Raw genomic sequence first — 24,634 nt, 5'->3', positions numbered from 1 at the left:
TTGTTTTTTTCTTTCCTTTTTTTAAAACCAAAAACAGGATTCTTTGAGTCATTATGGATTTATGTTAAGCCTCTACCTTAGGTGAAGAACGCTTGAGGAATCCTCCCCTTTCTGTGTGTGGAGAGCATAAAATGTCCTGAAGCTGACAACCAGCAAAGTGACTCAAGGTGATGAAGATTTTGCAGATACGCAAATAAGTAGAGCCTGGCTATGCAAATACTGCTGAACTGGTAATCATCGCCGCCTGGATGTTGTAAATGATGGGAAAAGTGTGACAGCAGCATTAGGAATTCCACTGAGAGGCACAGAGCTACAATGCTTCAAGTAAATCAGCAAGTGGACTGAATTTTGAGATAATTTTAGGGATTTGACTTTTTACAGAGAGTCAGAATAAGCCACACATCGCTCAAGCGGGTGCTTTTCCACTAGATGCTTACCGGTCTGCCCGGGTTTGTAGATTGGTTTATCAGTCTGGATGATGTTGATGAAAGCAGGGGGAATGATGAGGATTTTGGTCTTCTTGGTCATCGAGTCATTCTCCCCCTGGACGACGACAACAATGGTGGCCACAGTGCTGGAGCTCACCATGGGAACCTGCAATATCACCCGACACGCATCTGTTAGGGAGGACATGGCGGGGGGTTCATTGTGCTGAGCCAAAACGAAGGAAAAGAAGTGTCCCGGGAGTATGCAAAGTGATTTTTCCTTAAGTACTGACAATCAGCCGGATGTGCTCTTTGTTTCATTTTGTTTCACCTTGCCTTCAGAGCTACAATTTGCCCCGAAGCATTTCCCATCTCTATCGCACTGCACCGAGCCAAACTGAACAGAGCCAAGCACAATGGTTCACTTTGTCCTGACTAGCACTTATGCAAATGCTACATACAGAATCCTCCAGGAAGTGCGTTTGCTGTGCAGCATCTGACAAACATTATGGTGGAAAATCCCCAGTAGAGACATCTGTGCATGAACAGTGGATGCAAATGCATGTAGCTCCTCTCCTAGAGGCCTGTGACTTGGGGAGGAAAATGCACTCTGCTGATATTGAGCAACAGCAGACCACTTTCACGACAGAAGGTTAATGACAGCAATTGTCAAAAGCAAACATACTTGTAGCATATGTTTTCACTTGCTAATGCAAGTGCTATTACATAACAGAGACTGGAACCACTTCCAAATTTGTGAGGGGCGTTTAGTGCTTGTGTGTGTGTGTGTGTGTGTATGCTTGTATGTGTGTATGCGAGAGAGAGAGGAACAGAGGGAGACTGAAAGTCGGGGGTTGGGGGTGTTATACAGTGGAATGCAGGTACATAGCTAGCCTCTGGCAGAAAGAAGCCTTTGTTTAGTTGCAGATAGAGAATTGCCAGATCAGGGCTACACAGGGGCAAATCACTGTGGAATGAATTGAAACTAAGTGCTATTGTCACAGAGCTGATTGGGGTCAACGGTTCATTTGGAATCAATATGGAACAAGGCTGGTCAGTTGCATAACAACAAGCAGCAGTGTGACACAAACCAGAGTACCTAATTTAAAGAGTCATTAACCGTTGATGCTGACAGCCATGGTCATGGCGCCTGGATGGTTAAGTGCAAAATGACATCAGGATTTTTGCCAGGGGCTTTAATGGAGGACTGAGGGGTGGGCAGAATGTCCACACATGAGCAAAAATCAAAAAGAAATGGTCTTAAAGTAATAATCTGCAACTTTATCATCAAACAAATGTCCATTTTGCTCCTCTCTATCACAAACTGATACCACACAAAATTGATTGAACCTCTAGCCCGTCCATGAAAGATTTTACATTAGTAAACATCTATAAGAGGTTGCCTCTTTTTTTTGAAAACTCTTGTGCAAAGGAAGTGATGTGTTTTAATAATAAGGTAGTAGAAACAGAACCAGCCGCTTGTCACTAAAGTTGCCAAATTTACATAAAGCAAGAACATTCATTGCAGATGATCACTTTACCGCATGCCTGGAAACACTGTGGATGCACTGAGCCGCCGCAAATTAGTTTCATTCTGCCTGGCTGTCATTATATTTGTTGTGATCAGAAACAAAATGCAGGAAAACTGCAAGAAAATGGAAGTTTTCAGTTACAAATGTAACAGGTTACTTGTCTGAAATACATCCCCAAAACCCTGAAAATCGCCCAGATTGACAAGTTGCCAGATGTGTATTATACACATGACTGAGCCACACCTGGAAGTTTATACAGCGGTAGAAGTCCTGCTTGACGGCCTCTTCCAGCAGCGTGGTGTTGCTCTTATCCTCCATCATCAGAGTGATGATCAGGGAGACCGGCTCTGTCGGGCTGTGGATCTGAGCACACAGGCTCTCCTGGCTGCCTCCTGTCACCTGGGAGCTCACCATCACCGCAAAAATGCTGCAGGTAGGGAGGAGATGCATGAAAAATTAAGTGTGGCACTATTTGTTTTCACTGAATCATACTTACTGTTGTTTAGTATTGAAAGGTAATAGCACTGAGAGTGACATGATTACAGTTGTCATACTAATAAATTCACTTTCCTGGGATAATAAAAGGGAACTTGCACTACAGCCTGTTTGCTGGACAAAGTTCTTCACAATACTGGGTAAAAGTCTGCATTAACGTGTTGATTCCCGTCCTTTATAATTGAAGGAGCACCTGACTGCTAGGGTAAATGATTTCAGCCTCAGAAACTATTACATTTTTTTTCTGAAAACAAGAAACTCACTGACAGTCATGGTGTGTCTGTTTGATTTTTATGTTTATTCAGAACAAGCTTTGAACAATTATTATGCACTACTATCTTTGGAACTACTATTTTGTTGGTACTAAGCATTTCATGCAAGGTTGTCAGCAAGCAGACTCAGTATCGCTCCAAAGTTTGGCTAAATTTTGGCGAAGGGAAAAACTGGCATGTCCATTCTCAAAGGGGTCCCTTGACCTCTGACCTCCAGATGTCTGAATGAAAATGGGTCCTCTGGCAGCCACTGGTCTCCCCTTTCCAGACATGCCCACATTATGCTGATCCCATTCAGTTTGGGCCACAAACCATGCAGTCCAAATGTGTTATTCTTTTGGCCTGCTGTAAAATGTTGCATTTGTACAGACTGAGGCCTGGGGTCTCTTGGAGCTGAGAACTTGACATCACTGTATGAAATGAGCGGTTATGACCTTTAGGATAATCAGAGCCTCATGAAACTTTACATCCACAAACTAGAGGATAGCTCAAAAAACAAAAATCTCAGTAAATCATAATATCGATTTGCAATCCATATCAAATCGGCACCCACGTATTGTGTTAGTATCGAGAGATAAGCATATCATCCCAGCCCGAATACATGGACAAAACTGAGTATATAGTTCAAAGACTATTGTAAAAACATTAACTGTAAAGAAAAAAATAAGCAACTTTGTCTTCTTCAGTCAAAACTCAACATTGCAAGCTAAATGTCTTATTTTGAGAGGTGCAGTTGTGCTTTGTCTAATAAGAATCAACATTTTGAGTGAGTCTGACTTGAAAAATATTGACACTATCCTTTCCAGTTGTGTCCATAGTGCTCAACAAGAATCAAGAGCCTCCCTCAAGACCTCCTTCTCCTCCATGAAATAACCCAGTTAACATTTTCACTCATGAAAAAGCTACAATTCTAATGCAGGAAAGTGCTTTCAGTATTGTTTCTGTGTATATTGCATGGCAGAGCGTCTAAACTAGACAGTATCAGCTGGACTGAGCCGGGCTGCTTGCTGTCCTCGTGCACCTTGCACACACGGGCCTGCTGCTGCCACTGACAAATAAAGGACACATTCAACCGAGTTTTTGGGTGTGTTGACGAGAACACCGGTGCTGTTTTGGCCCGGGATGATGTCATTTGTCCGGTCAACTCTGATATATGAAACTACGTGGGTTTGGTGTAAATAATGATCCGAATAAAAGTAACATCTGACAGGAGTGGTGGAAAAAAAAAAGAAACACACGCACACACATACACAAAAATATGCAGACATCATCATGAGTCCAAATATAATAACGCATTTTTTTTCCCATTATTTCCCAACAATAGCTAAAAATCAATACGTCTATATGCAAGCAGTAAAAATGACATAAACTGATGGTGACCTGTGGTTAATAATTTATTAGGTGGACAAAATAATAAGTTGGTTATAGAGATGTTGGTGGCAAATGAGAAGAGTATGCTATAGTCTCTCTCTCTCTCTCTCTCTCTCTCTCTCTCTCTCTCTCTCTCTCTCTCTCTCTCTCTCTCTCTCTCTCTCTCTCTCTCTCTCTCTCTCTCTCTCACACACACACACACACACACACACACACACACACACACACACACACACACACACACATACACTCTGGTGGGGAGGGCTGATTGCATAACAGTATCCTGGGACCAACCAGTGGACTTCTCCTCCCCATCAATCAGATTTTTGTTTACTCAGTGATAACAAACTTAGCACTAAAATGCACGACTTGATGAAATCACACTCCACTGCAATTTGTTTGTAACTTTGTCACGTGCTGCTGCCCCTGCGCCCTGGCAGCCAGCCAGCTTGGCTTGCAGTTAGTGTGGATCATGCATGTGGCGCATACTGACACACACATACACACACACACACACACACACACACACACACACACACGCAGCAGACTTTAAGAGAAAAAAAAGTCCTTTTGCTCGCCAATCGGCTGCAGCTGAGCTTAGAAACACACGCACTGCCACACAGAAAAGTTGCTGTACTTACGTCTCATTGAAATTGACCGATGTCGCAGTTTGCAGGAGCGCTGATGCGACTAAGAAAGCAAACATTTGCAGGACAGGTGCCATGTCTGCAAAACCCTGTCGGTGCTGTGCAAGCAGCGGGACAACGCGACCGGACCAGAATGCAGTTGGAGGACGCACCGCTCACACTCTCACCCCCCCGTGTCGCTCAAAGAGAGGCTTGTGCAGGGCAGAAAGTTGCTCAAACGCCGCTGTTTATACGCAAAGCACCGCCACCCCCACCCCCGGAGTCACTCCCCCCCACAGCCGTTGGACCTTAGCAGCCTCCTCCCTATTCCCTCAAGAGGTTTCACTTCCCAAAAGTTGAATCACACAGCACTCCCTGCTGCCAGCAACCCAGCCCTCCCGTTTTCTGGAGAATTTTCAAAAAACATACACCACAAACACTCCGAGGGGCCAAACATGTAGTAGGTGGGTGAGAAGACGGGAGTTGTTGTTTTGGGATGGGCACCGTGACCCAAATCTGTTCATTTTTTTTTATGGGCAACAACCGGCCACACCGAGAATGAAGGATAACAGAGACCAAGTCAGTCCCATGCGTCAGTCCCAGGTCTCAGTTGTTTATCATGTAGGACTCTGAGGGGCTGATCAAACAGGAGTGTGAGGAGTGTTTCTGGGAACATTTTCACAGTTTGACATCACTGCTCCATAACCAGTCACCAGCAACATCACCCAGGCGTCCAGATCAGCCTCCTCCTGCTTCCTGCGGCGTTCAGGAGGCCTGAGGCGTCAGGAGCCTCCTGCTCCCAGTCTGAGCCCAAAGCAGCTCTCCTTAGCTTTGTTTTTATTTATTTATTAGTAATTTTTATGCATGCACTCGTTTATCCATTTTGGGCAATTTATTTATTTGTTTGTTTGTTTAATTATTTATTTTTATGTTTGTTTGTTTATTCAGTCATTATTATTCATTTATTTGTCCATTTATTCAATTATTCGTTTTTATGTATGAATGTATGTGTTTATTTATTTATTTGTTTGTTTGTTGATGTTTTGTAATCTTGTGGTAATTATTATTGTTGTTGCTATGTTTTTATTTTATTTTTTCATTTTTTTTGGGGGGGGGTATTTTTGTGGTATTTTTTCTTGAAATAAAATTTAAAAAACAAAAATAGTTTCAATATTCTTAATAAAAATATTTTCTCCCCTAATTTTCAAGGAATTTTCTTGTAACTTCTTCTTAATTTAATACTGAGATTTTTGGGCTGTTTTTTGCTAATTTGCTTGCCACCTTTTTCTCCCATGTTTTTGAAAGAACGTGAATTTTCTCAGAAAATTGGAAATTTACCCTCATAAGAGTAGCATTATTAAAATAATTTATATGAAGGTCAGACCAGCGATGGTGGATTGATCAAATTTCTATAATTGAACTCCCCACCCCCAAAAATGTTAATAAATAAATAAACACAATCTGATGTGTACAAAATGTGAGCTGAGGCAGCAGGCAGAGGCTGGTTTGTCGCGTCCTCATGCAGGGAAGGGCTCAGCAGGCAGCCGAGCATCAAGGAGCAGAGAGGAGGCACTTCCTCTCCAACACTAGATGGGTAAACATGAGGAGAATTTCCCACAGGATATCAAAAAGCTTCTGTCTGAGATCCGGCGCTCCCTCTTTCATTCCTCAGGGAGAACTGAATGGACTGGAAACAGAATACAGATCAGCGCTCTGTGCAGGGCAAAGGCTGAAACTGTGTGGAGGAACTGGTTTCCAGACCGGAGGGAGGTGGTGGTCCCACTAAACCAGTTCAGCTGTGAGAGCCAGTGTGACCGGACCAGCACATGACAGCAGGCCCGTGGCTTTCACCTCAAGTCTGACAGGGGCTGCTAACTACCTCCTGTTCTGAATTTCCTTTGCGCTAATTGCATTTTTCCACATTTATCCCATTTCTTCACTTGAATTGGACTTAGCAGAGATAGCTTTTGTGTGCATTAGGCATTCCACCCATTACAAAGACACATTCTCCTTTTTTCTCTCCGACACACAGACAGTCTCTCGGTTCATCACTCTCACACACACACTCACACACACACACATACACACACAAGCCTGAAATCCTCCAGTTAATCTAAAGAAGTGCCATAGAGCCGATGCGGGAGACGATAGGGTGACAGTTTCCAGGGCGTCTGCTCCAGGTCTTTTATGTCTGCACTGGCCTTTGATCTGTGCTGCTCAAACAAATCCATCAGGAAGCAGACTGAATGGCACAAAAATTACAACAAAGTCTTTTCCTCTGTGAATACATTAGGCTTGCATACTGTACTTTTCTATTCTGGCACCGGATTTATCCACAATCCTGCACACCCTATGGTTTTGGCTCAGGGGTGCTCTCGGTTTGGCAACAATGCCACTCGGAGGAAAGATGGTTGCGGGCTGAGGCAAATTAGTTGCTGACATTTTGAGAGTATGAGCAATGTTCCCTTCCTCAGAATTCAAGTCGCTCAGTAATTTCCAGTTTATATTTTCTGTGGAGTGGAAATTGTGTGTGGCTTTCGTAATGATTTCAGTGCACTCTGAAAGCCACTGTTACTAGTACCTGTTTTGAAAATGGCAATCAGATATTGCTGCAATTATTTTATGAGAATTCAATTAGGGAATTTTTCATGATGATCACACATCAGTGCAACCCCTATAGAGTCAATCAGCAGCGATCAGTCTTGTACTGATATATCAATTTGTAAACCAACATATGACCAACAATTGTATTATTATTGATGGCATTATCATTAATATTAGAAGAAGAGGTTAATTATTTCATACTGTTTCAGAGGCATTTCCAGCCTGACGGGGTCAAACTCTGAATCCTTGAATTTTTCCTTCAAAAAGCCATTTGAGAGGAAGCCTGGTCACACTGATAATCTAATCATACTGCCAAACTAGGGCAAACAACAGAAACCATTTTTTTTTTTTTTATTGGTTGAAGCTTTAAAGGTGATAGGCTTTATTTAGATTTCATTTCACCAAAAATAATAATGACAGACAAGTAATTATTGTTCATAAATACATTTGTAGCAACAATAGTTTGACAGGGGGTTAGATAAATGCTGGTTGTTTTTCTCTGTTCCACCTTCACATCACAGTTAGTGCACTGCCTAGATGTAAGCCATGTGAATTGGACAGCTGTGTATTTACAGCAATAGGCAGGAGAGGGCAGCAGACATTAGGATTGCGAGGCGAGGACTGTTTCATGTGTTTCATGTCTCTCATCTCCATTCCAGGGAGGGGCTCATTAAATTTGCCTTTCCATCTCTGGCTGCTTAATTCTTCATTAAAACAATATGAGCAGCCTTTGGTCCTACAAAGACATATAAAAAATCAATTAACTGGAGCTTGATGATCTCAATGAAATGATGTTTTACTGTAAAAAGCTCCCACTACGCAGTCCAGTGGAGCCTTTCCCAAGTGGTGGCACACACTGAAGAGAAACAAAAAAAAAAAAAAAAAAACAGTGCGAGTGAAGGAACAACCACCAGCGAATAACAAAGGGAAGTCAGACGCTGCATGGGGATTTAGATGTTCAAAGGAGCAGCTTACGCCTCTGGGCCATGCAGGGCCCTCTTGAGTAGGAGAATGAAATCTGTTGTTTAACAAGCCTTTATTGGAATCCACAGTTCTACCAAAATGTTGAAGATCAGGGACAAACAGAAGCCCACAGCGTCGGTACATGAGCCAGCGATGAGCACAATCCCCGAGAAGTGTTGTCAGTGAGTCCATATGAGCGGATGATTCCCATATTGGTATAACAAAAATCCATGGGTCGATGTGTGTGTGTGTGTGTCTGTGCAGTGTGCGTGTGTGTGTGTGTGTGTGTGTAGAGGTCTATCAGGGCTACTCGGGGATACGCGGAGCTCCAGGTGGGGGATAACAGTCGAGAGCCGCCTGCCTTTGGTTTTCCTCGGCTCTCTTGGCTCTGTAGTTTCTCAGGGGGTTAGTGAGCACTGTCTTGGCTGCTCTCAGGAGTCCCGTGGGCACCCCAAGACCCAAACGGTGCCAGTTAGCTCCAGTACACCCCGCCTGCCTGCCTGCCGCCTGTGTGAACTCATAAAGAAAAAAATCACCCTGAGATACTGATACCCTGTTATGAATCATCGTGATGTGACGATGAGTTCTAATTTTCCTTTTCATCGTAGGCCATCCACTTTCCCTCAGCCTCTGTCTTCTGCTTCTACTCCAGTTATTGATTTCCTACATTTCCCAGAAAGCCTTTCCAGAAAATGAGCATGAACTTTTTGTTGTCAATGAAAGAGAATCATATAAACTTCACAAGGTGCGCCCATTTTCACTGTTGTCTTTGCATTTCCAGTTGCTGATCCCGAAACCAAGAAACAACGCAGAAACAGTGCACGGACAAAACTGAGTACCTGGGTTATTGTTCTTGAAATAAAATTAACAGTAAAGAGAAAAAAACAAGTGGCTTATGTTGGAAGACAAACAAGACGGTAGCGTACATGCTGCGCAGAAACTGTGGAAAAGAAGTTCACAAACAAGCCGACTGGTTAGCAAACGCTGGGTCATAATTCCACTGCTTCCTCAACGCACAACAGCGAGGTCTCAGGGGACGCTTCTTTTGAACATCACATTTTTAGACCATGTATGTCATGGTTGCTCAACGAGACTGTCCGAATCCAGAGGGTCCAGATGTGGATCCTGTGCTCTTTATCTCAAAATCCACTTTGCACAGTTTTTCTTTTGGAAAACTTAAGAGGCAGCACCTGAAAAAAAAAATTAATTGACTAAATTTAAGTTGTTGCTTATAGAACGTAACTCATTTTCCTTTAGAATAAATGCAAATTAAATGATGAAATTGTCGCCTCGTTTCATGTTTTCATTAGCAAAAGTTAACAAGCATAACTAGTAGTGATTTTCACTGAAGATTAAAAGCTGCGCCATTTTGGTTACAACGATTTCTTGAAGGTACTTTCTTGAGGAGTAACAGTTACAACAAGTTACAGCGGTTTGATCTCGTGAGGCTGTGCCGAGGGGAACCTTCGACCTTCAGTCCTGTAAGGCCACGCCTGCACAGACCAGGTCCTTCATGGTAGTATGTCTGTTGAATGTCGGTGTAAAACAGCAGCCTTCCCCCTTTCTGGGGTCGAGCTCTATTGACATGAAATAGCAGGTAAAAACAGGTGTTACCAATAAGATGAACCGAGGCTATGTTGCATTCAGATCGAGCAGAGCCAGGGCCCTGCTGCTCTTCATGCGGCCTCACTGGAGAGGCTCTGAAACGCTTGAAGGACGCTACCGGTGATTTTGCGTGTTCAGCGTATTTTAGATCTGCGATATCATTTTTCCTCCCTTTTATCCAGATATCCAGAGCCTTCAAACTTTTGTGATAAAGTCGTCCACATTAGTTGTCCTAAAAGCGGCAGCACTGTTGTGTTTTGATGATGTGAAACTGTGCGGAGTGGTGCGGTCTCTCCACCAGGGAAAAACAGTCCCTGAGGAAACGTGTGCTTGCTTGTTTTTTCCATAGCCCGTTATCCGTTCTGAGGTTTATGAATGGAGACGACTTTGTCAGCCACAGAATCAAAACATTATAAGATGGCTGTTTCAACCAAAAATCCAAATTTAAAAAAATCAAGCGGTTTTGATTACATGCTGGGAAATCTTCAGCATCCCCTCATGATTTGCAAAATGGTTTTGTCGCAGAGTCAAATGTGTGTAAACTGCAGTAAATGGGCCAAATGGGGTCCTTTAAATAGATCTGAACCTTAATTAATGTCATTAGTAACACCCGTGTTAACCTTGCTATTTCATGTCAGTGACTGCGGTGAAAAAGGTGAATTGTAATTACACTGTAAACAGCTCAACATGATGAGATATGGGAATACCAGAAAAACAAAACCAAACACCTTACAATTGCTTCTATTTGCGTTTATTCTGTACTCTGTTTATGCTCATTATATGTTAATTTTATTGCTGTGAAGCACTTTCGGCTGCAATTTTTGCATGAAAGGTGCTATATAAATAAAGTTTATTATTATTATACAGTGTGGATTTCCCTTTTAATAACACAGCATCACTATCAAGAATCCTCCATCCTATCAAGTGAATCTCCCTCTGTTGAACCTTTAATTGAATAACACCCCCTCCCCAACAAGCCTCTCTATTTCTGTTTTTGTCTGTGACTGTCTCCACACACACACACACACACGCACACACACACACACACACACACACACACACACACACACACACACACACACACACACACACACATTCTCATACAGTCCCACTCTCAGGCTGAGGCTCCTCAGCTCGCGCAGGGCTCCTGGTGGAGGTGCTGAGGGAGCAGGCAGAACGTTGTTTGCTCTACTGTAAAACACAGCTCCCTTTAGCTCCCAGATCAAAGGCAAAGGATTACCAACAGCCTGCTGTAATGAGACCACGATGACTTGAAATCGCTGGATGGCTGGTACACTCTCCCCCAACCACAATATTGTTATGAGAGACCGTGGTGGAACACCCTGAGAAAGACAACAGTAATCTAGTAATGTGGGTTTTTCGTCGACGTAAACTCACTCTGTTCTGTTCTGTTCAATTTGGGATCCTGCTAGGAAACGGAAACGGAGAGTGACAGGCAAAATCTCAGTTGTAAAATAATAATCTGGCTCTGTACATCGAAGCAGATCAGCACTATTACCATGGAGGAGGTGTGTTGTGCGTCATGTCACTCCTCTTTGCGCCCTCAGTTTCTTGACTTTGACAGATGGTCATTCTCGATCAATAAATTACGTGACTCGCTTCTAACTGGTGTGTCTGCCAAAATTAACTGCACCCTGACGAGTGTGTGTGTTTTATTTTTTATTTTTGACCAGAAGTAATCATTTTTGATTGAAGTGTCTAACAGATAATATTCTTTGCTTTAAATTTAAACATTTTAATGGCAAAAACAAACAAACAAAAAAAATCCAAATTCAATGTTGACCCCAGTATTTTAGTTTTACTGAGGTGGAAAAGTCTTAAAATAATATTTGAAATAATATTTAGACCAAAAGAATTCTCCACTACAGCCAGGACAATGACAATGATGATGATGATGATAAAAAAAAATATTCATACACACTTGCATGGATTCCAATCAACTTTTTTGCATTTTAAATGATTAAATTGGTCTCACCCTGGCGGTCTGTACAGGGTAGATGAAGGTTTTATTAGGAAAATAAAAAGAGAAGAAAGAGAGGAATCACATTTCAACAGTCCTGAGGATTTGGTCACAGCGAGTTTCACCACATTTAGTACATGTGTACAGATCAGATGTGGAAAAAGCTTGTGCTGTCTCAAAAGGTGTTAAACCTCCGAATGGCTCCTGATGGCAAATCGAGTGTCAAGCTCTAAAACAATTGAGAACACACGAGAATAATCATGGGATGATGTTTAATCTCTGGAGGAAAATCTAATTTTGATAAATAATTTAAAGGCAATAAAATCATTTGCTGTACCGTGTGTATTGTCTCATGTTATTTTCAAGTGGCTTTTGTTTTGGAGGCGATTTATGCAAAAATCCTCTCAATTTTTGAATCCACACAGATCTCTCTTTAGTCAAAATGAAGCATTTTTTTTAAATAATGGGACCTTTTGATTGTATCGTAATATTGTACAATAGTTGTTCATGGTTAGAGGTCAATTATGTTTATTGATGTTGCCTTTGAAATCTGTATTTTTAAGCAGAAGCACTAACATCATTAATTTAAGTGTCAGACTGCAAGAAAAAAACTGTAAATTTACATATCTGAGCTGGTGCTTTGTGTCATAGTAACCAAATACAGCACAATTAAAAACATAACAATTAACAGCAATAAAAACAAAGCTGTGTATCATGGGGATAAGATTCAATTGTCTACATTTGATGTTGTCTGTGCTTCCCGGGTCCCGGAACACCAGCGTTATTATCACCATCTCAGGGTCTAACGTGTTAATTTATGTTCATGTTTAAACCAAATTGGCTCATTTGCATTTCTAGCATGTGTATCTTTGGGACGCTCTGCGCTGCATGTGAAGCAGCCGCTCTGCATCCGTGGCGTTGTTGGTTCAGCGCTGTAATTACGGCTGGTGTGACATTCCCTCCCGGTCCCCGGCTCCCCATCGGAGAGATGAGAGGGGAAAGTGACATGCTCTTCACACGTCTTCCTCAGGGAACACTTATCAAAACAATACGCCAGCCATCATTCAAACACAACGCTGCACACTTTGCCACTTTGAAGTCTGCCCGTCCTCTTGCTTTATCCACCCGTCTGCCTTTTCTTTCAATTTAATCCCACTCTAAGTGGGGGACATTCACAATTCATACAATTTGTTTATACAAATACAACACATTATCAACAAGATAACAACGTATTGAAGCCAAGCCTGAAAAAACATGAGACAAAATCTGAGCAGGTTCAAGTGCTGGCAGTGCCATGCATCTCTGTTTCTGTGTTGCCAATCCCTGTAAAAAGTTAATGTAAGCAGGATTCACAGGGAGCTGCTGGTGATGAAATTATGGTGTAACTGATACCAATGTGCCATAGTAGAGAAGTGCATGGCCGCCCATGTCTTTGAAGGAGGCTCTTCCCATCCCACGATGCACTGCTGGAGAGAGCTCCTGTATGGTTGTACAGTAACAACGGACAGATGGAGGGCAATACTGCACAAAAAGCAGGCAATCGTTTTGCCGCAGTAGAGAAAACCCATGCAAGTTCATGGAATTTATTGAGGATCCAATATTGCACACGCAACTGAAATCCTATGGCCTCCATTGAACAGGCGCATGGTAAATATGTAAAATCCCATGTACATACAGTAAGGGAGAAAAATGTCAAACAGAATGTGTTATTGTTGCACCATGAGATTTTTTTAATCAGCCTGCTGTGAAAATATGTTTTCTTTCATGGGTTCAGATGTAGAAAATCTATAATATTTGATTTCTTCACAGCGGCAATCAGTGCACTGAGCTGCAAAAACACACCAGCTGAATTTGGACCTTAATTGCATTATTACTGTAAATTGCGGCTGGTGTTTTAGTGCTGAGTAAATATTTTCTATTTGTTTGTGGAATAATGATTCTGGGCCTGTCCAAAAACACTGCACTGACAAAAGAAAGAAAGAAAAAAAAAGACAGCTGATATTGATGGATTTAATCACTGAACTCACTCAATCATCTAATTTGTTAGAAGTTATCAAAACAAAGCTAAGATGCTGTACAAATGCTTTTGCGCCTATCACCACCAACTTTTCCTGATCTTCACGACCCGGGATGATTACAAATTCAAAAGCGACAAAAGAGGCGCATCATGCATAATAAAAAAAAAAGAAGGAAAAAAAAGAGAAAAAACTGCACAGTCTGCAAAATAGTAATATGAACACCGTAAACAATGGGAGGAGGTAGAGAGACGCGGGGGAGGCAATAAAACCCACGGCTACAGAGGTGCCAAAAACATGTTTTTGAGAGGGGTGAAGCCAGTGTTGCCTATTACTATAGCAACAGGAAGACCTGGCTGCTTCAATCAGCTTTTGGTTTCTCAAGCAGGCAGAGGATAGGCAGAGCAGCTCCAGCCAGGGAGAAGCGCCGTAGTGGTTTTACTAATGAGGGCAGCGGGACAGGCTGGCTGTCAGCCGTCCTGTCCGACCTCCACACGTCCTCCTGCCACACCGGCCCGCTGCAAGAACAGCACAAGTGACACACACACACACACACACACACACACACACACACACACACACACACACACACACACAGAGGAGGGCTGGGCTGGACAGATATCTGGTGACTGTAATCAGTTGTAGTAAAACTCAGTCACCTGCTCTTTTTTTGATTGTTCAGACACATCTCATTTCACTGGCGGGGGGCAAGGGGTGGGGTGTGATTCAGTTGCAAATTTATGCACCACACATTTTCATCTAATCTGAAATAGTGTTGTTAGTTGTGGCCGTAGAGAAGGCTGTTAACGTTACTCTAACCTTGACTAAATTAGGGTTGTCTGTTTTACTTAATATTCTGTAGATGTGAAGAGGGAGCTCCATCTCAAAGTCACTTGAAGTAACAGATTATGTTTGGAAAATGACCTACCACAGTGTGTGTGTGTGTGTGTGTGTGTGTGTGTGTGAGAGAGAGAGAGAGAGAGAGAGAGAGAGAGAGAGAGGGAGAGAGAGGGAGAGAGAGAGACACTAGTTATTTTGTGCATTTTGTTTGGCTTGTGTAATTATCACTGGTGTTGTTGTTTACCAGGTTTTACAGCATCTCTTCCGCCTTGTAGTGTTTGAAGTTATAGTTCGGAGTCGGTTGACTGATGAAAAAAAATTCTTATAATAAAAAATCATGAAGGATTTTACAGGTGGAGGTGTATGGGTAAGTATTGTGTTTTGTGTGTGTGTGTGTGTGTGTGCCACTTATATTCTAAAACAAAGTTGTCACAAAATTTGACTACACAGAATTATCTACACCACACACACACACACACACACACACACACACAGATACACACACAATCAAATCAGAGCAATTAAAATATGAATAAAAAAAAATCTGCCCCAGGGCTTAAGACCTCAATTCCCTCTTTCTCTTTCTAATTTTAAATTGTATTTTTTATTATCATTATTATTATTTTTTTAACCTTTCCATAATTATTCCACTGGTTGCTGTTTTCTTTCTACACTATCAGGTCCTAATACATCTACAGCTACACATCTGCACAGGACTGCAGCAGACAGTCATTTATGTGTCGCCAGTGATCATGAGCAAAAACAAATTAATATTAAAAAAAAAAAATCTAATTGGCCACCAATGTCAAGTAAAATCAATTATCACAAAGACATGAATCTATTTTACCCCCATTTAAAGTCCTTGTTATTTTATACGAACAGATCAATTATATCATCATAATTACAGCTGCTCAGCTTTTTATTATAAGGATCAATATCAGCCACAAACTCTATTCTGAAGCTGTAAAATGTGGGTAAAGTGAGTTTTGGTGGCTCCAGCCTCCACTACATCGCTCTTAATAAAGGATTTTTGCTTCACATGTCTGAAGAGGATCAGGCTGACCTCTCTTTCATTACAGCCTGGGATATAACAGAAGATAAACCCTCATAAATTAATTTTCCTCACTTTTTAATATGCAAAATACAGCTGACCCCCTCTTTGCGGGCTGACATATAATTAAGAAATAAATTCATAGTAAAGTAGACAATATAAAAAGTGTCCAACTAATACTAATATGATTTTCTGAAGTTAATGTCTTTTGCAGCCAGTAAATATATTTTTATGTCCCATAGTATAGGCTAATTGATGTTTTTTTTTTTTCTTTTTCTTTTTTTTTTTTTCTATTTTGGTGGTTTCTTGCCCAACTAATGGCCATAGTTTGGTTAGAGTTTACCCATCATTTTGCCAGCAAGACACAACCACTTACAGTACCAAAGTCCAAGTTTGGACTTACAGTATGATGATTATCAATTACCGGGAGATTGATAGCAGGCCAATAGAAAGAGAAAACTTCCCCCGATAAGCCAATGGTGTGGCCACATTGTTACAGCGCTCAGCGAATCCCCTGCGGATCTGATGCAACAGGGCTGCAACTAAAGTTACACCTTCCAACTGCAACACTGTATCCTTCCGCTGCGGCGCGGCGAAAAGTAGGCCCGGTGCCTCCTACAGCGCCTGTTGTGTCCCCATCCGTCAATCACACACATACACACCGTCTCAGCTGGCTTTGACGTTTTGGGGGGTGAAATTATATCCTAAACCTGTCTTTATAAATCACACCAACTCTTGAGTTCATAACTGAGGAAATGGCAGCTCTCTTTAGCAGTTTTTTTTTTTTTTTTTTTTTGAACTAGTAGTTTTTAATTTTTACAAACGCTATATCGGTATCAGTATGTGTTACAATGTATTATTATAGTTTCAACAACAAAGCACAGGAGTAACAAGGTGTATTATGAGTAAACAGGGGAAACGTGTTTGTTAGATAAATTAAATATATAAATTTCTCCTGAAAAGATGAAAATGCATTAGTGGGATACCATGTATGAGTGAAGTGAAGGAAGCAGGGCAGGATGAAGTGGTGTGAAGTGCTGCTGAAAACACACTCGCTGCTCTCAGGATAATGGGAAAGTCCCTTGGTTCATGACGTAACGGCCGGGTGAACTCTGTAAACTGCGGATTAATTTGTCTGCTGTGATCCGGTCCGGGCATTAGGAGTTGCAGAAGAAGTAGCGGATTTAAAAACTTTCTGTCTGCAAGTCTATTCGTCTAAATAGCACTTCATGTAGAGTCCTTGGCTTCCAAAAGGGAAAAAACATGGCTTTTTAAATTGTGACTGTCGTCGTCGTCATCGCCAGGTTTCGTGTGCTTTGCTTCAGCAACACACTTTACAAGACTATTCAGAAACTATGGGGTAAGTGAAATTGCTTTACCTTTGGGGGGAACGGCGCAAAGTTCAGGGAATTGTTTTCTTCCTTTAACGTTAGTTCACAAACCAGTTTAGACACCTAACAACATTGGAAGAATAGTGCACCCATTATGTATTTATGCCATTTTATTTTTTTTTAATTGACGACATAAGAGGTTTTTTTTCTACGTGGAAAAAACAGTTTAAGTTAAGCAACACACACATATATATATTTTTAACTGTGTGTGTAATACATGTTTTTTGTTGCAACTTACATTTTGACAAAAAAAAAAAAAAAAACTTTACTCATTTTGTGTATGAAGTAGGCTTTTTTTAAATGTTTGCAATTACAGTTTTTTTTTTTTTTTTAACTTTTTTTTTTTTCCAAAGTTCACTGTGTCACAAGGTGGCTTTAGTTACCATTTTGGGGGCTTTAGAGGTAATTATATTTAGTTGTAACAGAAAATCATAGTGGTTTTAAAGTGTGAAAGTAACAGGTGAACACACAGGTGTACAGTTAAGTATTGACCTCAGGAAACCTTTGGGAAAAATAAATGGCTTTATTATTCTTATTTATATGTATTATTTTTTAATTTAATTTAAGGTATTATTAAATGTTTTGGAAGCCTAAATGGAAGGTTAAAGGCAAATTTTAAAATTGTCTCATGTATTTATTTTTTATAATTTTTCCCCCATTTCTCAACAGGTCTCCAGGTCTTTCGACAACTCTTTCCTCAAACCAGTGCACAGTTTGTGCTTTTGAACAATTCGACCGAAGTAGACGATACAATGGCGGCATCGATCCTTCGCAGGAAAATTCCTCCCATTTCCACGGGCAGCCACGGCGTTCCCCCTCTCCAACAGGCTAGCCGTAGCCAATCACGGCCCGAGACGGGGGCGGAGCCAGCGGAGAGGCAGCACTTAATTGGTGAGTTAAAGCAAGACGGTTTTTTATTTTTCCACATCCCGAGGTCGGAGCCGCAGTGCAGCACGGGGCTAATGTCGTACAGTGAGTACAGCTAAGTGGATATTTATCGAATGCAGATGATGCTGTTCAATCATTTTCAGATGATCGGTTAGTTGTGCATTTGGATATTTTGGACTTAATATTTGATTGCTTCATATTTGATTATTTTTATAACTTTCTAGCCTTTTTTTCTTTTTTTTTTTTACAATTATCGTCTCAAGCTTGCGTGATTAAAGAATTTTTTTCCTGAATCGTTCGTTTATATTTCAGTCATACTGTGTAAACATCTGAATGAAAGAAATGGATTGCTTTATTGATTAATTCATTTTTAAAACAAATTTTCATAGGTGATGGTCACACGGATTGGATGACGGAAAAAGTTGATTTGTCTTCATTTGTGTCGACGACTGAATCCTCTCCCAGCTCATCCCTTCCACCCTCGCCGTTAGAACAGGATGTCAAGGTGCCCTCGGATCTGGAGGTCATGACCTCTTTACTGCAGGAGGAGCTGGCTCAGCTGGAGGACTACTTCCGCTCCGAGTCCACATCCACAACAACCAAGTTGGAAAAATCCTCAAAATGTGACAAGGGTGCCCAAGCCATGGGCACCCAGTCTTATTACCAGTTACCCTATGCTTCGTATGGGACCAGCCAATCAGAAACCAGCCCTGTGGTTGTTACCTTGGCAACAGGGGAGCTGGACCTGGCTAGCTTCTGTGGTGGTCCCATCGGCAGAACCAAAATAGCGCGACCTGCCCCATACAACTACCATCACCGTTACCACCACAACAACGGGCGAAGAATAATTAGCGATGCTGTGAAAGTCGGGGAGGAAGTTGGACTTGATACGTGGGGCTCCAGGGGAAGTTACTCAGGAAGCACAGAGTTGTCTGTGAATCACTATTCCACGTTGAAGACAGTTGGCAAGAATAGCCTTGGTAGTGTAAAGAAGGTCCGAGAATGTGCTTTATCGTTGAAGGAAGAGGAGAGCTATTGTTTCACAGAAGGAATGTTTTGCAGCGAAGAGATTGCTCGAGGTTTTTGTCTCAGTGGCTCGTACGACAGCCACCACAAGCGAGAAGGACAGTTGATGCACAACGTGAAGGTCAATGGAAGTTACGACTGTACGGGGCTCGAGGTCCTGCACTGCAGCAAAGACGGAGGACTCTCTGGAAGTGTTCCCCAAGAGACAGTGGTGGCCAGTGATGGCTACTTCCACCAGTCCATGGCCAGCACAGAGCCTTACCATAGCTTTATAGGTGACCTAGATCAGCCCTCACAAGCACAAGCTGTAGAGCCCCAACATGGCCACTACCTCTATCCAGAATGCCTTGCAGACCAAAGCTATGAATGTCTGTCCAGAGGGGAGGGCGAGGGTCCGCTGGTGGGTGCCTCCATCCATCGCCCCAACCAGAGGCTAAAGGATGAACCCTGCTCCCTCAAACCAGCTCTGGTGGTGGGTGCTGCTTCTCTGGAGGCCAACAGTGGGGAGCGGAAGCAGAAGAAGAGAGACCAGAACAAGACAGCTGCTCACAGGTAACCAAGTGGCTCGCTTTCCTTCTATTTCTAGATCTGCCTGCCTTCCTTTCACTTTCCTTTCATAGAAACATCTTCACCTCACAAATCTACAAAATGTGTCTTAGGACTTCTCTCATGTATTACCACCAAGATTTGCATTCATCTTCATATGAGTCTGTTTATGTCTGCGGCAACAACCACAAAGAAATGTTTCTAAGATCACCAAATTGAGGATCATTGTTAATCCAACCAATTGATTTATTTAAGCAAAGTATTACCATTTTGGAAAAAAAATGTGCATTGTATCATAAAATTGCATGACCATTTCCTTATTCCTCAATATAAACTCTGCTTCAGCATTTCCCTATTTACCTTCCGTTTTTTTTTTTCTTGATATTTTTAATAGTAATAATCACACACTGCATGTTTAGTTTGTCTCTGGATGTGTTGGAAACCCTGATTTGTCATGGCAGGGTTAGAGCACAAACAATGACTATATTTGCAGTGAGGTTGTGTTCATAGTGAGGTGATAGTGACAGAAAAGCCAGCCCAGTGCTTTGAATGTAATGTCCAGCAGAGTGTAGGAGGGCTATGGAAAGTCCCAAACTGCCTGCCAAATCCAGCCCCACCTAATCATTTGTGTAATCCTGTCTCTGTAGTCTGGGTTTCATTCATTCATTTCTATTTCAGATGACACATGCATGTACAAAAAGTTGCTAAAATTTTGTAATAGGCGACTTATGAGCATGAAAAAGCTGCATTTAGGGAGAAACTGCTAGTATTTGGTGTTTCCCCAGGGCAGCAATGTGTCGGGCTGTAGTGCATGAGTAATCCACCTGATATAACACAGAGGTCATGTTCGATCCTACTCTTATGAAGATGCAAGGCAGCAAAAACCCAAATCAAACTGTCTGCATTTGTTCCTATTGCAGGTACAGACTGCGTAAGAGGGCGGAGCTGGACTCTCTGGAGGAGGAGCTTCATGGCCTGGAGGGGCAAAACCGGGAGCTTCGTGACAAGGCGGAGTCGGTGGAACGAGAAATCCAATACGTCAAAGATTTGTTGATCGAGGTCTACAAGGCTCGCAGTCAGCGGCTGAAACAGGATGGCAGTGCCTAAAATGCCCACGCTGACCTCACCAACCTCCCAACCAGCACTAACAGAAGTCAAAAGCACCAACTGGTTTTGTTTCACAAAAATGAAATGGTAGTTGCATGATTTTGGTAGTTCTTTTTCTAAAAATGTAGTTGTTCCAAGAGGATAATCGAACAAAAACATACCTTTCCAAAAAAAAAAAAGTTTCCAAATGGGTGACTAAACTATATTACAAGCCTTAGTGAGGTGGCTACTAGAGGAGATGCTGAACTTGTCCGTGACCACTGTGATCCGAACTGCACTCACAGCCTTGTGATGACTGAGTTTGCGCTTGCAATGATTGACCGTTTACAAAATGCTCTTTGAATTAGTAGTAGTGGTTGAATTTGCTTGTGGTTTTTGTGACACACATCGGCAGCATCAAGGCGGATCCATGCTATAATATTATATTTTATTTTTTATTTTAACTTTATTATGTTCATTTACGTATCATTTGCTTAAAACAATCAACTGAATAAAGGGATTGCTGGAAAAGTATGTAACATGCTCTAGAAATATTCATTATCAAATGTCGCAAAACATTTAGAAATTTGTATTGCTAAAATGTTGAGTATTTACACTTCTTTACCCCACTGAAATACCCAATGCATGTTTGATTTTGGAAAAGCATGTGCGATTGTTATTTGATGAAGGCAATATTCTGTTAACTGCATGGCTTCAAGATCTCCACCGCGTCAGTTTGCTGAGTTGACTTTTTATTCTCATCAGCTGGCGACTTTCACTGAGTTTTCCTCGCCAGTGTGATCCATCCTCAGGTTTTGGTTTTTGGTTTTCTGCTCTGAGAAACACAGCACATTCACTGGCTTTTTCCTTTTCTTCTCTCTCGGCTGTATTTGCGAACAAACAATCACCTGTTGACACAACAATAAATCGTTGTTGGGTAACGGTACGACTTCATGGGAATTTTGTTTTCAATTGATGAATTGATGTGTCTGAAATTCAGGTCCTTTAAATAATAGATGTCAATGTCAGGAAATTATACATCAGGTAAATTGCAGCCAAATAAACCAATTATGTAGTATCATTCATTTCCGCCTTCAGACTGTTTTTCAATGCATGCTATTATTCATCATAACGTCATTATGATCCTTTCCAACCACTGTCAAATTATGTGAAGTGTGTCAAAGGCAACAGACGGAGAATAAGGAGAGGGAGGGCTTAAGAGACGGAGAGAAAGAGCCAGGTCTGTAGGGAGAGATGTGGAGTAAAACACACCCTGCTCCTCCCCTCTGTTTTGTGCCCTGCCCCACCATTGCCGATTCCACCCCTCTTTTTGGCTGCATTGCAGTCAAAGTCCCGGCCATTTCCCAGCATTCACCACTGGAAGGCAGCACATCAAGGCAGGCAGAGGTTTGACTAACAGCTGACCAGCATGGTGTCTGACATCCAGCAAAAAAACAAAACAAAACAAAAAAAAAAACAACAGTATTTTTCCATGATATTTGGGAGCCATGGTAAGACACTTTGTGCAAGTAGCCACACAATGGGGAAAATGTGGATACAGAAATTTATAGTGATGAATCTTAAGCATGTTACATATTATAATATTTGGGGTAATTCTTTATTTCATTCACAATAGAGTGGCTTTCTCGCCTGCACTTCACTTGTGTTCTGTGATCGATCCCCGGGGCTGAATGGAGTGATATCAAGCTCCAGCAGTCAACAGACAACACAAGTTGCCTATCTCATCTCCCAGCTAGCACTCTCTCTCTCCCTCGCTCGCTCTGTGTGTGTGTGTGTGTGTGTGTGTGTGTGTGTGAAACCTCTTGGTATCTCTCCTAGCAGTCGTAGGTCTTTCAAGTGCATGAGGCAATATCACACAATACTTGCAGGGAGAGAGGAGAGACATGCAGCGAGCTATCAGAGAATAAAAAAGTACTTGCTTGACAGACGATGCCATTACATTTACTTATTCATTCATTTCGTTCTTTTTTTTTTTTTTTTTTTTGCTGGTTTGTTTTTTGTTTGATCCAGGTACAATTTGAAGGGCTTTTTTTTTGTTCTACGGATATGGAATTTATAATACAAAATGTCAGGAACAAGAAAATACACTGCTTTTTTCCCCTATGTGCTCAATAAAATTCTTGAGAAACACGATGGATAAATGATTGAACATTTTTAAGATGAGATGAAACTTGAATGATCTCAGTGGGGAAATTGGAGAGGAAAAAGCATTACAAAAGAACAGCAAAGAAAAAAAAACATAACAAAGAGAATGACGCAAATGGGGGGTATTTATACATAACCTATAAAGCAATAATGCCAAACACACTGAGTGGAGATGGATAAAGTAAAGAAACCAATTACGTATAGTATCTACCTGTTTTTTGTTTTGTTTTGTTTGTTTGTTTTAAAATCTATATATGTATATATGTCTACCTAAACATCTTCCTATCTATCTAAATATATATTTATCTATCCATATAGATATAAATACAGACACACACACATATATATTTCTATCTACCTAATTATCTACATCTACATCTAAATATACACACATATATTCATACATAAACCACCTGTACAGTCTAATGCAGTTCAGTGCAACAGCTGTGCCATAAATTCTACCTTTTAACAAAGTTTATAATGTTAAGTTTTTGTTGACATTGTGGAGAATGTGTCAGTTTAATTCTATGTTTATTTCTGAGGTTCTAGTTTGCAGAGCTCTTGTACTGGACTACATTATATTGAGGTGTTTCTAATTTTTTGTCCTCCCTATTTGAATACAACGAGGGGGACAGAATATTGGAAATACCTCAATAAAATGCAGTGCAGTACTACAGCAGCACTAACTATGAGCTAAAAAAACAAAACAAAACAAAACAACAGCAAAAAAAAACATATATAGAGAGAGATATGGATCGATAGATAGATAGATATAGACACACACACACACACACACACACACACACACAGACAACATGAAATATATTCTCTATGAGATTAGTGACAAATAGAATAGATATAAAATTATGAGAGCATAATTTGAATTTACAGCATATATTTTGTACCAGATGTGCAAATATATGTGAAGTTCACATTGCCAGGTCTGCACCATGTAAAAATGAAGCTGTCTTCCCAGCTGTTGTGGAATATTCCAGCAAGTCTCAGTGGCGTCCCCTCACCACAAGGTGTCTCTCTAAGCTCAGACTTGGCCCGTCTTGCTTTTGTCTCACACACACACACACACACACACACACACACACACAGTAACCCTGCAAAGCAACACACTATACTCCGGTGAAGACAGCGTGTTTCATGTATAGAACATAGTGCTAGTTGTTTGCTTTTTTTTTTTTTTTTTTTATTCATGTGGATCAAATTAGGAATCCTTGAATTTGATCTTACACACCCTCGAATGCAAAGGTTTCACAAGTGTAAAAACGTCTGCACACACTTCTAAACTCCCTCCATTGTTCTCTTACCATGAGATCACCAAATGCCAGGCAATCAAAGCGTTTTGGTGACAGAATGTGGGCGTAGTGCGAAATGTCGCACGTCTTCGTGTCCAGGTGATGCACACCCAAGACAGGTGTGCATCAGTGTCGGGTGTGTCACTTACCTGATAGCACTCAAAGTTAACACTGACAGAAATCATGCAGAACATCCTGTCCGGTGTCCTCTCATATCTGACAAAGTAAATATTTTGAAAATAAACCTGCGGGTATGAAGAATTCTTGCAATCCAGTTTGGTTATGTGACCAGATCTACCTGATAGTCCTCTCTAATGGACAGAAACACACTGCTACTGCTTTTCAGTTTATTGAGCAAACAAACTTTGCCCTTAAATTAGGCTCTATTGATGCTGTTTGAATTTCTGATATGTGGTAAAAGATAAGTGATAGCTATTTGATTAT

General features: G+C 41.3%; 2 protein-coding genes across 3 annotated transcripts in view; one reads left to right on the top strand and one right to left on the bottom strand.

The window, feature by feature from the left end:
* Positions 1 to 4,957, bottom strand: part of LOC115370529 (alpha-2-macroglobulin-like protein 1) — a 47,696-nt gene extending 42,739 nt beyond the window's left edge. Inside the window, exons 1-3 of one of the 2 annotated variants that reach the window (XM_030067560.1) lie at positions 4,737 to 4,957; positions 2,201 to 2,384; positions 438 to 594 (exon numbers count right to left, since the gene is read on the bottom strand). In XM_030067560.1, the coding sequence (XP_029923420.1) occupies positions 438 to 594; positions 2,201 to 2,384; positions 4,737 to 4,819 (424 nt within the window). In that variant the 5' untranslated portion in view covers positions 4,820 to 4,957. The remainder of the gene's footprint in view (positions 1 to 437; positions 595 to 2,200; positions 2,385 to 4,736) is intronic. The other variant, XM_030067559.1, reaches the window with a different exon arrangement.
* Positions 4,958 to 16,937: 11,980 nt separating this feature from the next.
* atf5b (activating transcription factor 5b) lies at positions 16,938 to 21,798 on the top strand. The gene is made up of 4 exons (XM_030067562.1): positions 16,938 to 17,140; positions 17,841 to 18,062; positions 18,449 to 19,637; positions 20,552 to 21,798. Exons 2-4 carry the CDS (start codon positions 17,924 to 17,926, stop codon positions 20,736 to 20,738), a joined length of 1,515 nt encoding a protein of 504 aa, XP_029923422.1. The 5' UTR covers positions 16,938 to 17,140; positions 17,841 to 17,923; the 3' UTR covers positions 20,739 to 21,798.
* Positions 21,799 to 24,634: the final 2,836 nt, after the last annotated feature.

The sequence above is a fragment of the Myripristis murdjan genome, chromosome 13 (genome assembly GCF_902150065.1).
Source record: "Myripristis murdjan chromosome 13, fMyrMur1.1, whole genome shotgun sequence".
NCBI lineage: Eukaryota > Metazoa > Chordata > Actinopteri > Holocentriformes > Holocentridae > Myripristis > Myripristis murdjan.
This window is presented reverse-complemented; position numbering and strand designations above follow the sequence as displayed.